Here is a 15,790-nt window from a genome sequence, read left to right as displayed (position 1 = left end):
GTTCCCTTCACCAAATTAGGGAAATTCTCTGCTATAATTTGCTGCAATATACCTTCTGCCCCTCTCTCTCTTTCTTCTTCTTCTGGGATCCCAATTATTCTAATATTGTTTCATCTTATGGTATCACTTATCTCTCGAATTCTCCCCTCATTGTCCAGTAGTTGTTTATCTCTCTTTTTCTCAGCATCTTTATTCTCCATCATTTGGTCTTCTATATCACTAATTCTCTCTTCTGCATCACTTATCCTAGCAGTAGGAACCTCCATTTTTTATTGCACTTCTTTAATACCTTTTTTATTTCAAGTTGGTTAGGTTTTAGTTCTTTTATTTCTCCAGAAAGGGATTTTATTTCTCCAGAAAGGGATTCTCTAGTGTCTTCCATGCTTTTTTTGAGCCCAGCTAACACCCTGATAATTGTCATTCTGAACTCTGGTTCTGACATGTTACTAAAGTCCATATTGATTAGGTCAGTATCCATCAGTACTTCCTCTTGTTTTTTTTTTGAGATGAGTTTTTCCACCTTCATTTTACCCAGATAAGAATAGAAGAATAAGAGGACAAAATACTAAAAGGTCACAACAACTCAAGAAAAATATACACTAACCCAATTGGAAGAGACCTGAAACTGGGGAGAGAAGAAAGGGGAAAAAAAAAAAGATTAGGCTAGTGAATATAACAGAGTCACCCACTTGATTTTAGGTGTATTTTTGGCTGTTAGAAGAGACTCCCTCCTAAAATTTTAAAGAAAGAAAAACTTATATATATACACGAAAATTAGGATAAACATGATGAAGGGATTGAGTTGACTGTAAAGATGAAAATTTAAAAAAAGATTCTAAAGAAGGAATTGATAAAATAAGAAGCTGGTTGAAAAAAGAAAGAAAAAAAGAAAAAAGAAGAAAAAGAGGAAAGAATGTGATCAGGCTGGAGACTAGAATAAAGCTATGCACTGATTTAGGGTATATTTTGATCTGTTAGAAAAAACTGTATCCCAAAATTTTATTATTTTTTTTTTTTTCCAAAATTTTAAAGAAAGAAAAACCTATATGTATACAAAAATAAGGTTGAATACAATGAAAGGATAGAATATGACTATGACAATGTAAATTAAAAAAGAGTTTTTAAAATGTTATGATGAGATAGAATAGTTAAAAATGGTTAAAACAGGAAAGAGGAAAAATTTTTAAAAATTGAATAAGAAAAAAAAATTTAAAAATTTTTAACTTTGAAAGACTAATGAATCATGTGGAAAAAGCCATGAATTCTATGTGTTGCTTTCCCCTAGCTCTGGAGTTCCAGCATTCTCACTGATGGGTGAACTTTGTCTTGGCTGGATGTTCTTGCTGATCTTCTGGGGGAGGGGCCTATTGCATTGATTCACAAATGAGTTTGCCTGAGGCGGAATCGCGCTGCCCTTGCTAGGGATCAGGCTATGTAATCTGCTTGTGTTTGCTCTTGGGAGCTTGTGTTCCCTGAACGTTTTCCATAAAGCTTTGGAGGACAGGAATGAAGATGGCAGCCTCCCAATCTGCAGTCTCATAGGAGCCGAGAGCTCGGGACCCCACTCCTCAGTGCACTCTCAGAGAAAAGCAGTCAATCCCTCCTGTCTCCCTGGTCTCTGATTGCACTCTGAGCTCACCCAGCCTGTGGCCAAGCATTTCTATCTCTAGTGCATGGCCCCGTTTGGAGTCTCCAATCCCAGAAAATTCCTGCAGTGCACTCCCACACCACTCCTACTGGAGGAAAAAGGAGAGGGCCTCCCCAGATCTGCCATCTGCAGGGTCCCTGCTTGAAGAGCAGTGGCCTAACTGTGCCTCATATAACGGCTTAAGGTAACCCAGAGCTGAGAACCCATTCCTCGGCTCCATCTCTGCAGCTAGCTTCCCTGCTCTGACACCTGGGAGCTCTGTTGTACTCAGATACCCCTGGTCTTTTTGTACCCCAGAGTGATACTGAGCTCACACTGTCCCCTCGAGGGCTTCCCCCCAACTCCCCCCAGTTTAGCCTCTGGAGCTACATCCCTCAGTGAATCAGATTTCTAAAAGTTCTGATTTTGTGCTCCACTGCTCTCTCACTTGCCAGGAGCCTGCCCCTCCCCTCACAGTCTATCTTCCCATATATTGCCTTGCATTCAATTCTCTGCACGTCCTACCTTCCAGAAAATGGTTGATTTTCTGTTCCTAGAATTGCCGCTCTTCTTCTCTTCGATCTCCTGTTGAGTTTGTAGGTGTTCAGAATGGTTTAACAGCGATCTACCTGAACTCCTGGGACCTAATGATATTTAGGTCTCCTACTCCTCTGCCATCTTGCTCCTCCCCTGTTCTGTTTTGTTTTCAACATGTTGCTGACAAAATGTTTGAGTGTTGTGCCTCTAACTCCATTTTCCCCTACCATAAGTCCTGTGGTTTTTTAATTATACAGTTTTGTATGACAAGTGTTTTTAGGAGTCTGTCACATTCTAGCAGAATGGACTGTACCACTATATCTAATGGGCTTGTACTCAGAATGCTAGTCAATGCCATGTGTGGGAAAAAAAACAATTTTCTTATGTTGGACATCATTTCCTATGTCCCTATTGGCATAAACATATAAGAAGAGCTCTAATTATCTAAGCACAGAGCCTAACTTTATTTTACAAATAGACAAAAAGTGGTTTTGAACAGTTGATTCTTAAATATATACTGAAATTTCAAGAAACATCTCTACTGTACAAGTTGAAGGAGGATTATATTTTTTTCTAAGAGTTGTTCACAGTTTGGGGAACACAATCCTCTGGTTACAATACTAAACAGGATTATTTAATCTCAAAAAGAAAAATAAACCTACACAAAGAAGTAATCAGTGAAAACAACCATCAGCATTAGTCTGCTCTCGTGTCATTCCTGTACTGATTCTATGTATTCATGCAAATATTGGATCCTTCATTATATCTTCCAGTATAGTCATGCCTGAGCATCTGTATACTGAGATACATATTACAGATCAAGTTCCCCTAATAGATTTAGGGTATAATGTGCTATTAATCACATCTTTTCATTTTCCATTTTCTAACATTGTGACATCTGGGGTCTTGTTATACCTATTGGAATTGACCCTTGCAGGATTAACCAATCTCTAGAGGTAGTTTGTCCAAAGTCATGTTTTTCAAATACAAACCAGCCAATCCAGGGGATACACCCCAATCATCTCCTTTATAGGTTCTCACACTTCAGGCCACTATCTACCTGCTCTAATTACTCCAGGGCCAGGTGCCACACAACTAGGGGTAGCCCCTATGTTCTGGAGTCTGTTGAAATTATTCAAACTAGCCATTCCTAAATCTGCTTACTTTGGGTCACCTTCTGTGGAATCTACAGTAAAGACTCTGACCCACAGTTCCCCACCTCCCACTTTTCTCTGCCTCTTGACCAACACCGGTGCTTCCCTGTATGGCTCTCTATGACATTGTATGTCCCCTCCTCTTGGGAACTGTATAACTGAATAACAAACTTCAATCACAATTGTCTCTTGCTCTGTTGGCCTTACCATACCTCAAATTTTCTATAATATACTATATGTTAAAACATGTATTTATTTTAAAATATGGATAAAGTTTGGCTTATTTTCTATGCATTTTATAATCATAAATGGGGTATGACAACTAACTGTTATACAATGGTACCATCACTTCTGATGGGATTGTAGACTACTGAACCAGTTGCTGACTACCTTATGAAGAGTATTAGCATAGTTTTAGAATAACTATTTCAGTTAGAGGTTTGTTAGTCAACTTTAAGGTAAAACAAATGGCACTTTTCGTCTGTGTATCTCAGCATGATAAAGTATTTTGACAATGTCATGGAAGTCTGGCTTTCCTCTATGGAATATAGGATGCATGAGATGGAGTATGATCCCACCAAAGACTCAAATCAGAGCAATGACTCTCTGTCCAGGCTTCATGATTAAACTTACAACATTCCATCAATTGGGCCTCAAATATAATGTTTTAACAGAGAGAAAATATGATAATCAGAAATTGAAATTCTTATTTTTTGGCAATTAAAATTTCTATATAAATTAAAGACTATAATTGTGACTTATACTTCCAGTCCTTGAGAGTTGAGTTAGCATAAATCAGCACCCTAAATTTGACAATCCCGAGACAGTGTCAAGATCAAGCAACCAATCCTGTAATGATCTGACAATCTTTTAGGAGAGACTTGGATCTTGATAAATTTACCAGAAAACCGAAATAAATCACAACTGATACTAGAATTGTAATTCAAGTTCATATGTCTCCTCTTACTCTAAATCACTATTTCCTTTTGTTGGCATGTTTCTAATTCCCATTATATTTGCATAACTACTATCTGTTTTTTTCAACAGCAGATTCTTGAAATTGAGTTGTACCTTCTCTAGATTTAGAAAACATAATGTCTACTGAGTGACTGGCACATAGGGAGTGTTGAATGAATAATATAGATAAAGCTATAAAGTTATCAATCATTATAGCCTCACTACAGTGATGACAAAATAATGTACTCCAAGGCTAGAGGTCTCTGAGGTCAAGACCCAACTTTGCCACCTAAAGCTATATGTCCTTGAGTATACTCTTTAAATTTTAGTTTCAACATCTCTGAGAATTTACATATCACTTACGTTATAAGGTTCATAATTATTTAAACATGTGAAGTGTTTAATGAAAGACAAGTTCCCATAAGCTATTGGTTAAATCTAATTTTCATTACCACTGTTATTTCTGTTTTTATCTTTTTTTTTTTCTTCGATAGAGAGGGTTGGGAGGAGCAGAGGAAGAAGGAGAGAGAGAATCTTAAGCAGACCCCATACCCAGTACAGAGCCTTAGGTGGGACTTGATCTCCTGACCTTGAGATCATTACCTGAGCTGAAATCAAGAGTAAGATGCTTAAGTGACTGAGCCACCTAGGACCCTCTGGTTTGATCATTTTTAGCCCTTATCCTCCATCTCATCAGAACTGATAAACTGAATTGTTTTCACCATCAGAAAAGCTGAACTGCTTTCATCCTTAACTTTGGAATATGTGTAATGCAAAAAGTGAGACTGCATTAATGCAGAATGTGTAATATGTAATGTAGAAAGTGATCATTTGGTTCTTGAATCTAGGATCTGAAATATTTAAGTACTCCAAATTGCCTCACCTCTGCTCTATCTTCTCAAATCTGATCTTTGGAGAAAATGGCTTTTGCCTGGCATGAGACTGTTTTAACTAAAAGAATTTTGTTCACATCGTCTTGATAGTTTTGACTAAAAGGGTTAGTTGTATGGGTAATGAAGGGTAATAATACATTACAATTGATATTAACCTAATTAAATGGGAAAATATCAGGTACGACTTTCAGAGGAAACTTAATGAATAGAAGACTCAAAAGTAAATCACTTAACTCATTTATGCATAAGTGTTTCTACTAGAATTGAGACATTTTTTTTCTTCATTTCTTCCCCTTGGTTCTAAGCATAAAAGCAATCCATGGGAACAAAAACCTCTACAAATTCCCAATTCTAGGATTACTTAGGTAGAACAGAAGCATACAGTTATTTTTGTGTTTGTGTTATTACAGAAAAATATTAAAGACAGGGATAAGTACTTTAAAATTAACAGAAATTCACATATCAGGAACAAAATTTCAACTTTTAGCTTCATATATTCACTGAAAGAGCATCTGTAAACTCACAAATTTTGATTCCTGCTATTGTCTTAAATCACAGGGCCAATTTCCCTCTATTATATTCATTAAAGTTTAATGTAGGTTCAACAAAAAATGTGGAGTTCTCTGCCAGGATTTCCTAGTGGTGCTACAAATCAATTCCAAAAAATAATTGTGTTGGAAACACAATAGTCAACCCAAGCACAATCCAATATTTGCTGGCCATGTTGGCAAGTTTCCACAAAGAAGTACCCTGAGAGAGTGGGGAGAAGTTCATTGCCAAGCAGTCATTGGTCATTTCAGTCATTACCTTTTGAGTACTGTGACATATTGCAGAGATGTCCCCAAGTAAAGTCAGGGTGAATAAGACCTCAAAATATGGAAACAAGTGAAATACCCTTTCTCTATAACCTCCAACAAAATCATGTAAATTTCTGATATACAGTGAGAAGAATCATGGCTGCGTGAGTTCAAAAACAAATGTCAGAATATTTCTAAGCCTTTTGGTTAATATTCCCACAGCTGGTACATTTGTGATTTAAACCCTTTCCCTGGTGCCTTAAATTATCCAGACTCTCAGTTTTTGTTTTTGTTTTCTAATGGTGTCCATGGGATTCCTCTTCAGGTCAGGGAGGAATGAACCTACATGAGTTGTTCCTTCAGTTGTTAGATCAGGTGTCAGGAAAAACCCAGACCTGGGTGACTTTCTTTTGTTAACTGTGGGAATCGACAGCTGTGTTATTCCTCCAGCCCTTGATGTTCCAAACCAGTTCTCCTTCCTCTTGTCGCCTTTCAGAGTTGTCTTTTGGTTGCCTATTGTGTTCTTTCTGGGGTTTATAATCTTAGTAAGTCAGGAAGAGCAGAGAGAAATGAAGTCTATGCCATTTTATCTGGGCTAGAAAATCTACATTGACTAAAGTCATGAATTTTAAAATGTGTGAGTGTTATATTTCAAAATCAGATGGCTTTCTATGTGTGTGTCTGATTTTTGCACCCTATTTTATTTCACAACTATGTTTGGATTAATCAAGTTTGCCTCTGTTTTTCATCAGCACAATTATGCCTCTTCTCACTGCCCTGTTTAAAAAAAAAGTTACAGTTTATGTATATTTTTGCTGCTATTGCTCTTGCTTGTCTATATTCAGCTGATATGTTCTTGAACAAATCAAATTGTCACATTGTCTCCAGGCTCATTTTCCCATTTGTAAAAATAGAGAGATTCATTGAAAATATGTCTCTGAAAATCTGTTACCAAATAAATACTGAGGACATGAAAAATGTAAGCCAGCAAATGAGGGAGATGGTTTGGCAGAGACTCTCATGAAAGTCTGAACCAGAGATTTCTTCAAGTTTATCAAATCAACCAGTATTTGCTTGGAATGTTTCACCATGTGACTTTAGGCTTGGTACTTTCTCTCCCTGATAATTTTCCATTCTGTAATTCAACTTAAAAAAACAAACAAACATTTTATTTATTCATTTGACACAGAGAAAGAGTGAGAGAGGGAACACAAGCAGGAGTGGAAGGAGGGAGAAGTAGGCTCTCCACTAAGCAGGGAGCCTGATGGAGGAGGGCTCAATCCCAGGACCATAGGATCATGACCCAAGCAGAAGGCAGACAATTAATGACTGAGCCCCCCAGGCACCCCTAACTTTCTATTCTGTAATTCAGCTTTTTAATTTTTTTAATTCTTTTTAATCTCCGAAGATTCTACCAGTTTTCTTTGACTCTGTTTTTCTAAGCTCTATTCTGGACAATATATTCAACACAATGATTGAGACAATCTTAGAAGTGTTTGAAACATAGTTACAGTCATAAGACTTATACCTGTATAACTATAATCACCAAGATATATTAGAATCAGAATGCCATCCAATGTGTGAATGAAAGCTTGCTAGAATAAAAGCTCCATGAGGAGAAACACTGAGCTGATTTTATGCACTGTTTACCCCAGTGTTTAGAGCAGAGGCTCAATGAATATTCATTGAATTAATACCAGGCAGCAGAAGTAAGATGTTAAACGTTAAAAATCGACACGGTATAATTTACAGTGAATAAAAAGCTATAGCTAACCAAATAGAATGGATGCTGGCTGGTGTGTGGCACCAATGTGTACGCACTACTGAGAAGGAGATCTGGGTACAGATCCAGGAGAGAAAGAGAGAGACTCTCTGGTGGCTAAAGGAGATGCCCCTGGAACAGGGATTCAAAGATTTGTATATTTCAAATGGGTTGGGAGGGTGAAGAATGGTGGGGAGGTAACCCGGGAAATGATTTGAATAAAAGTACCCAGGTCAGAGTTCTAGAGAGTGCATTACAACAATGTTAAATGTTCTCAGACAATCAAATGAAACTTATTACTGATATTAAAAAAACTGAAAGAAAAAAGGTGTCTTTTGACCATATTGTTCTTGCTGTCTGTGTGTTTAGATCTTCTCTATAGGGAGAAATAGAAACAACTAGGAAATTTTTCACGTGGCATGAGTAATCAGGAGAGTGGGAGGGTCACCTTATGCATGCATAAATAAATCACATTAAGATTCCTGCATGTGTCTGACAGCCTGCCGTGACCCTGTCCTGATCTGGGAAGCAATAAAGAGAACAGTGAGTCAGAGCCATTATTTAGTTATACAGAAGAAAAGACTAACAAATGTTAAATCCACTATTGGCCTCTCTTCTGTCCTTATATTTGCCCAACACTATTAACCAGGATGCAGACTATCCCCTATCAGAATCTGGAAAAGCGAAAAAGATTTAGTTACTGACTAAAGAGCATATATCTAAAGGAAATATTATTATTACAGAGAAGCAGACAAAAATGCCCATTTTAAAATTTGATTTGAGGGGCCCTTGGGTGGCTCAGTGGGTTAAGCATCTGCCTTCAGTTCAGGTCAGGATCTCCGGGTCCTGGGATCAAGCCCCGCTTCGGGATTTCTGCTCAGCGGGGAGCCTGCTTCCCCCACCCTCTCTCTCTCCTTGCCTGTCTGCCTGCTGGTGATCTCTCTGTCAAATAAATAAAATCTTCTAAACATTTTTTGATTTGAACTTTAAATCTCATCGTATACACTGTATATACTGGGGAAGAATGCCTGTAATAATAAGTAAAGTATCAGAATGCCATTCTGGCTTAATCACGGGACAGAAGAGATTCTAAGACCTGAGGGCACTATTGTGTTTACTCCACCCAAAAGCATAAAGGCTACATTCTAGGGAAACAAAAAGATAAAAGGGTGCCTCCAAACAATGAAAATGCCTATGTGAAGTTAAGTCTGTAACAACCTAAATTCCCTTCTCATAAATTGGCAAAACACAATTATGTTATGTGTGACACAACACAAAGCATTGACCTTGAGAGTTGGTTTTACACCTGTAAAATGTTAATTCATCACCTTCTAACTAATTCAGCTTCTCTGAAGGAACATTGCAATTTATTGAAGGAACACACAGAGACATTTAGAAGCCTCCCCTTCATTAACTTTAAAAGTTGCTAATCTCAATGATCTCCATAGGCCAATTTATTAAAAGAAAAATTAGTTTAGTGCTTGATGAGTGGAACCTCAGAGCCTAAATTAATCAGTTCAGCACCAACGTCATTGTGGTGGGCAATCATCTTCCCTTTTAAACCCTTCTCTTTTATCTCCTGTATCTTCCAAAAGCCCTTTAGGACTCCGATTTTTCACTTTTGTTTCATTCTTTCATGCATCCTCACATTCACTACATGATATCTTACATGGCTCTTCATGTCATTATTATTTTTTAATTTTAATAAGATTTTTATTTAACCAAATAAATCCAAAATCTTGTCATTTTAAAATGCAAGCCACATAAAAATGAGTAATACATTTTATATTCTTGATTTAAAATGAGTGCTCCAATCCAATTATAATTTTACATTTACAACACATCTTGATTTGAAAGTTAAATTTTATCAAATGTATTTCATCTGTACTTAGATGTTATAAGATTCACAGTTGAGAAAGAATATTCATATGCCCAAGTTGTTCCAAACATACCTTAAAATTTTTCAATAACTGAATCAAATATCAGTGTTCTAAGTTCAATTTAACACTAATTAAAATTAAGCCAAATTTTAAAAATCCTTTTCTTTTTAATTGCTATGTAGTATCCTGTTGTATGGATGGCCCACAGTTTGTTTATTGATTCACCCAGTGAAGGATATTCAAGTTGTCTCCAGATTTTGGCAATTGTAATAGAGCTGCTATAAATATTTGCATACAGGTTTGTGTGTTAGCATAATGTTACATTCTTCTAGGGTAAATATCCAAAAGAGGGAATGCTGGCATATGGTTAAGTCTATGTTTAACCTCGTGGAAAACAGTTATTTTCCAGAGTGCTTGTATTATTTTTTCATTCTCACCAACACTATAGGAGTGTTCCAGTTGCTTTGTATCTTACCAGCCTTTGGTTTGGTAAGTAACTTTATTTATTTATTTATAAAATTTATTTATTTGTTTGAGAGAGAGCACAGATGGGGAGGAGGAGAGAGGTAGAGGAAAAGGGAGAAGCAGATTCCCCACTGAGTAGGAACCCCCCAACCCATGGAGCTTGGTCCCAGGACCCCAGGATCATGAACTGATCTGAAGGCAGAGGCTTAACCCACTGAGCCACCTAGACACCCCTATTTATTTATTTTTAAAGACATTTATTTTAGAGAAAGCACAAGCAGGAGAGTCTGAGGGAGAGAGAGATAGAATCTGAATCAGACTCTGCGCTGAGTGTGGAGCCCCATTTGGGGCTCAATCTCACGACCTTGAGATCATCACCCGAGCTAAAACCAGGAGCTGGATGTTTAACTCACTGCACCACCCAGGCCACCCCTGCTGAGTAACGTTAATTTGAGCCATTCCATCATGTCTGCCGTGATGTATTTCCCTTATAGCTAGGGACATTAAACATCACTTTATGTGTTGAATTGCCTCTTACATGTCCTCTTTGGAGAAGTGTCTATTCGAGTACCTACTCAGGTTTCAGAATTGATTATCTGCATCCCTTGGGAAACAACTTTATTAACTAGAGTACAGTGCTTTTGTCAAGGTCCCTTTGCCTTTGGTCCTACAGACTATTAATTTCCAAAGTTATTCAAGTCAGCACCTTTCCCCCAATTCACTTGTTTTATACCTTTCATTCCCCCAGTAAGGTTGTGTCATACATTTTCAGAATGGTTAAACTGAGGCTTATGAATCATTTTTAGAGTTTATTTGAGCAAAATCAGTTGCAATTGGGTAGTACCAAGCCAGAAGTTGTTGGAAGTACTCCACCAACTGGATCCAGGGGAAAGCATTGTATAGAGGTGAGGCTGAAGCAAAAGAAGGAAATGATTTGACCGGCTATAGCTTAAGCTGTTGCCTTATTGAGAAAACCTAGTTGGCTGTTTGATTTGGTTGTCCTTAGATTTTGATTCCTTAACCTTAAGGCATTTCAGGCTTAGATTCTGGTTTGCTTACATAGGCTGCTAAGGTATTAAAGCCACCTCAGTCTAAGGCCTCCTTGTTAGAGTAATTTAATAATCCAGTCAAGATCCTTCGGTCAGTATCTGCATTTCACTCTGAGATCTCTGAAGTGCCTAAATTATTTTCTAAAATCTGCATATGTTAAGGTTTGTTCTTTGGGCTGTGAAGTTCTAATAGGTTTTGACAAACACATAGCATCATATGCCCGCCATAATATATCACAAAGAATAGCTTCACTGCCTTAAATAAATCTTCTGTGGTTCACTAATTCAACCCTCCCCATCCCCAATCCAAACCCAACCATTAATGTGTTTACTGTCTCTATAGTTGAGACTTTTCCAGAATATCACGTTACATAAACTTTGTACATAAACTATGTAACTTTTTTAAACTGGCTTTTTCATTCAGCAATATGTTATTTAAGATTCATCCAAGTCTTTTTGTTCTTGATAGCACACTGCTTTTTATCATTAAAATAGTATTCAATTGAATGGATTGAAGAATATTTTAATTCCAGTTTTTGGCAATTATGAGTAAAGATGCTATAAATATTTGGACAAAGGTTTTTTTGTGTGTGTGGGACATAAATTTTCAAATCCATTGGGTACATACCTAGGGGTGCAATTATTGGATCATATGGTAAGATTATGGGTAGCTTTGAAAGAAGCTGACAAATGGTCTTCAAAGTGGCTGCATCATTTTTATTCTTAGCAGAAATCAGTTAAGAGTTCCTACTGCTCTGCATCCTTGTCAGCAATTGGTATTGTCTGTTTTTTGGATTTTAGGTTGGAGCCCTACTCTAATGTGACTGCCATATTTCTAAGAAGAGGAAGAGACACTTTGATACATGCACATAGAGAGAAGACCACAGGAAGTCACAGGGACTCCAGAAAGGATTCAGAGCTGGAGAAATCTGAATGCCAACCTAAGCCAATCCTAGCAAACCCTCACTTTCAGCAGACCCCTGGCCTCAAACCCTAATCCATGCCCTAAACTCAGCTTCCCCAGGAAGGAAGCTATATAGCTGGCTGTGAGGGCAGCCATCTGCTACCCAAAGAGAGGCTTCAGGAGAATCCAAACCTATCAATACCTCTTCCTGGACATGCGACTTCCAGAATTGTGAGAAAATAAATTTCTGTCATTTAACCACCCAGTCTGTGGTATTTTATTATGGCTGCCCTAGCAAAATAATCCAGTAGGTTCTATAGGTTTTCTCCTATGTTTTCTTCTAGAAGTTTTTTTTTTTTTTTTAATATTTTATTTATTTATTTGACAGAGAGAGATCACAGGTAGGTAGAGAGGCTGGCAGAGAGAGAGAGAGAGAGAGAGGGAAGCAGGCTCCCTGCGGAGCAGAGAGTCTGATGTGGGACTTGATCCCAGGACCCTGAGATCACAACCTGAGCCGAAGGCAGCAGCTTAACCCACTGAGCCACCCAGGCGCCCCATCTTCTAGAAGTTTTATATTTTTAAAATTGATATTAGGTCTACAATCCATTTTGAGTAAATTATTGTGACAGGTACAAGCTCTGTGTCTAGGTTATTTTTATTTTTATTTATTTATTTATTTTTTGCATATGGATGTGGAATCATACTTGTACTTGTCATAAAAAGACTATTCTTTTTCCATTGAATTGCTCTTGCCCCTTTGTCAGAAAGCAATTGACTATTTTTTATGTGAGGTTATTATTATTTTGATATTTAAATAAGTGAATTTGAACTAAAAATTAAAACCAGATACTGAAAATAAGGTAATGATCTAATTAGCTCAATATTAACTACAATGCTATAAACAGATCTGTTTAACTTATTGAATCATCTATCCCACCTTGAATTTTTTTTTTCCACAGATGAGGTCAGATTGAGGTATTCCTTAGAAGAGAAGATTTTAATTGAATACCAATTATTTAGATTGGCATTTGCGGGAATCCAGGTTCAAGCCAAAATTTTATATGAGATCTTTCAGGTCCCATCATAGGCTACTGCAGAGTCCTTACCTGAGACACTTGATAGAGGAGAGCTGCCCACCTCACACCCAACTCAGCTGTGGACAACCAGTGCATTCCAGTCTCAAGGGGGTTGTAGTCAAGGTCACGGCCGTGGTTAACTTTTCACTCCCAATCCTGCCTCCCAGTAGCCACACTCTTCCCATATCTGCCTTGTGTTCACCAGTACAAAGCATTAGCATGCTATAGTTATATTGATCATGTTTTATCATTTTTCCCTGCTTTTTTTGTTTGTTTGTTTGGTTGGTTGGTTGTTTGGTTTGGTTTCTTTTTTGATTCTTCAGAGTCCATCTGGCTAGGTGAACATTCTCATGGTTTTAAATATTAATTTTCTTCACATCTGGACTGAGGAAATTCATAAAAATTCTCTGTAGATTAGTGATCCACTTATTATCAGAGAAGTATTTCATTTGGCTGTTGTGAACCTGAGGTTCAATATGTTTAAAGCAAAGATAGATTTGTTTGTAATTTCTCTTGCATTTAATTCAAGGATGGCTGAAGTTGTTACTTAATGCAGTCTTACCACATCTGTAAAAGCATTGGCTTCTTTATCGTGTCACATTTCTTACATCTATGAGGTACTGCATCAATTCACAATCCTCAAAAAATTCTGTAGAATTTGAAGCTAAATTTACTTGGAAAATATTTTTTCCTAATGCTTTGTCAGATTCACACAACAGCTGCTGGGGTCTCCTGCAAACAGTTTAGTAACATAAAGATCTGGAAAGAGTACTGTTCAGGGCTCACTCTATACGCTAGGCCTAGGGTTTGTCACTTACAATTGAAACATAAACTTCCACAGATTATTTTATAAGTACTGATTCTATCTCTATTATTGTGTAAAATCTATAACACTTAAAAAGCTGTTTTATATATTTATACAGCTGACACCTGCACACATGAATACACAGTATCTCTAAATGGAATCATATTGCAAATTCACTACAGAAACAACCATCTCTTTTGTGTTAAATTTTGCAGCAGAAATCATAGTATATAAAAGGAGAACAGACTCTGGGCTACGTGTAAGGCATACATTTGAGTTTACAGAATGAGGCTTTCTAAGTAATCATAACTTAGAATTTTAAATAATTGAATATAGAATAACTTTAGTTAATACTCTCCTAAAATACCAATAATGACACAAATAGTTATACAAACATGGATACACACACACGTGTGTGTGTGTGTGTGTGTGTGTGTATTTTTAACGAAGCTATTCCATAATAAAAGTATAAGTTCTCATCTGGGGCAATCTGATTCTTACCACAAGAGAGTACTGATTGTGATTGGTGTGGACCTCTTTAGTCAATAGTGGAGATGCTCTTAGTTGGTAAGAGGTTTCATAAAATCATGTGAGTCCTGACTACATAGAATTCACAAACCAGTAAGGGAGACATAGAAACAAAGTATTAAAACAGAAATCAGTATTTCAATAGAGGTGATGCATTGCTTCAGGTAAGTATAAAAGGGATGAAGAAGTCAGACGGTGTATGGAAAAGTCAGAGGTGCTCACAGTAGATCATCATGCTGGAAATTGAGGGAAAGAAGAAGTTCTACAGCCAAACAGAAAGAAAAAGAGCATTTTAGGAAGAAAGTGTATTCAGTGTAAAGGTATGAAAGTGTGAAAGAATAATATCTGTTTGACAGAAAATAAATAGTTTTGGATGGCTGTAACATAGAATATATGTGACAAAGGGCCTCTCTTCCTGGGGATGAAATAAAGTCTCAATGAAAATAAGGGGTGATTGGAATATAATGCCATCATCCAGCGCTTAAACCAAACTTTTAAAATTTGAGAGAGTTCTGCTTGTTTTTTTTTTTTATATTTAAACTGAAATATTTAATCCAGTCAATATGCAAGAATTCACTGAGAAAAGCACAAGAGAGTGCATTATATTTGAAGAAGGGATTGTATTCAAGGTCTATATTATATATATATATGACTGACAACCACCCAATTAATAGATTTTTGGTATGAAAATGATTTTTAAGGTATTTGACCGTATAACTGACCAGCCCCAAAGAAAAGACATATGCATATGCACATTTGAGGGTCCACAATCAAAATCATGAAAATATCTTGGCAAAGTTAGCTTTAGGGAAAGTCTACCACTCACTAACCATCAGTGTGGATCATCTCATCTGCTTTTGGTGTGTCACTGTTAAAAAAGAAAGAGCAACCAAAGGATTACTTAAGGATAGTTTTAATGTGAAAGAAAGGGACCCAAATGAATAATCTGAGATCTTTAGGAGAAAAGAGAGAACGGAGAAAACTTTAAAAATAAATTACTGGGGGTACCACTTCTTTTCCACAGACAAAATATGAGAAACAACTACCTTGTTAACTAAAACAAGGTAGTGAATAAAAGCAGGCAGATTTTGGAAAGAAGATGGCATTTGGAAGATGGTACTCTCGCTTTTAAAATGGCTTTTAGTCTAAGAGCAGACTAAAGTGGCACCACTTTGGGTGGCTAAGATCATGAAAGAAAACATACTTTTTCAGTCCTGGAGAAATGAGAACAGAGTTTAAGCTACCAGACACACTGGAGAGTCTTGGAGGAAATGCTGAGAAGGTGAGAGAAAGGGAAGGGAATCTTTTAATTCTATGTTTAAGCTTTGCAAAGCTTTGTTCGATCCCTGGTGGCTA

At 37.0% G+C, this 15,790-nt stretch overlaps 1 protein-coding gene across 3 annotated transcripts in view; it reads left to right on the top strand.

Annotated features, from left to right (window-relative positions):
• Window positions 1–12,274, top strand: part of PREX2 (phosphatidylinositol-3,4,5-trisphosphate dependent Rac exchange factor 2) — a 347,111-nt gene extending 334,837 nt beyond the window's left edge. For 2 of the 3 annotated variants that reach the window (XM_045063231.1, XM_045063230.1), the window contains one exon: window positions 11,923–12,273. In XM_045063231.1, the coding sequence (XP_044919166.1) occupies window positions 11,923–12,118 (196 nt within the window). In that variant the 3' untranslated portion in view covers window positions 12,119–12,273. Of the gene's footprint in view, window positions 1–11,922 lie in introns of all 3 variants that reach the window. The other variant, XM_045063234.1, reaches the window with a different exon arrangement.
• The last annotated feature ends 3,516 nt before the right edge of the window (window positions 12,275–15,790 follow it).

The sequence above is a fragment of the Mustela putorius genome, unplaced genomic scaffold (genome assembly GCF_011764305.1).
Source record: "Mustela putorius furo isolate JIRA1106 unplaced genomic scaffold, ASM1176430v1.1 tig00003846_pilon_pilon_pilon, whole genome shotgun sequence".
NCBI lineage: Eukaryota > Metazoa > Chordata > Mammalia > Carnivora > Mustelidae > Mustela > Mustela putorius.
This window is presented reverse-complemented; position numbering and strand designations above follow the sequence as displayed.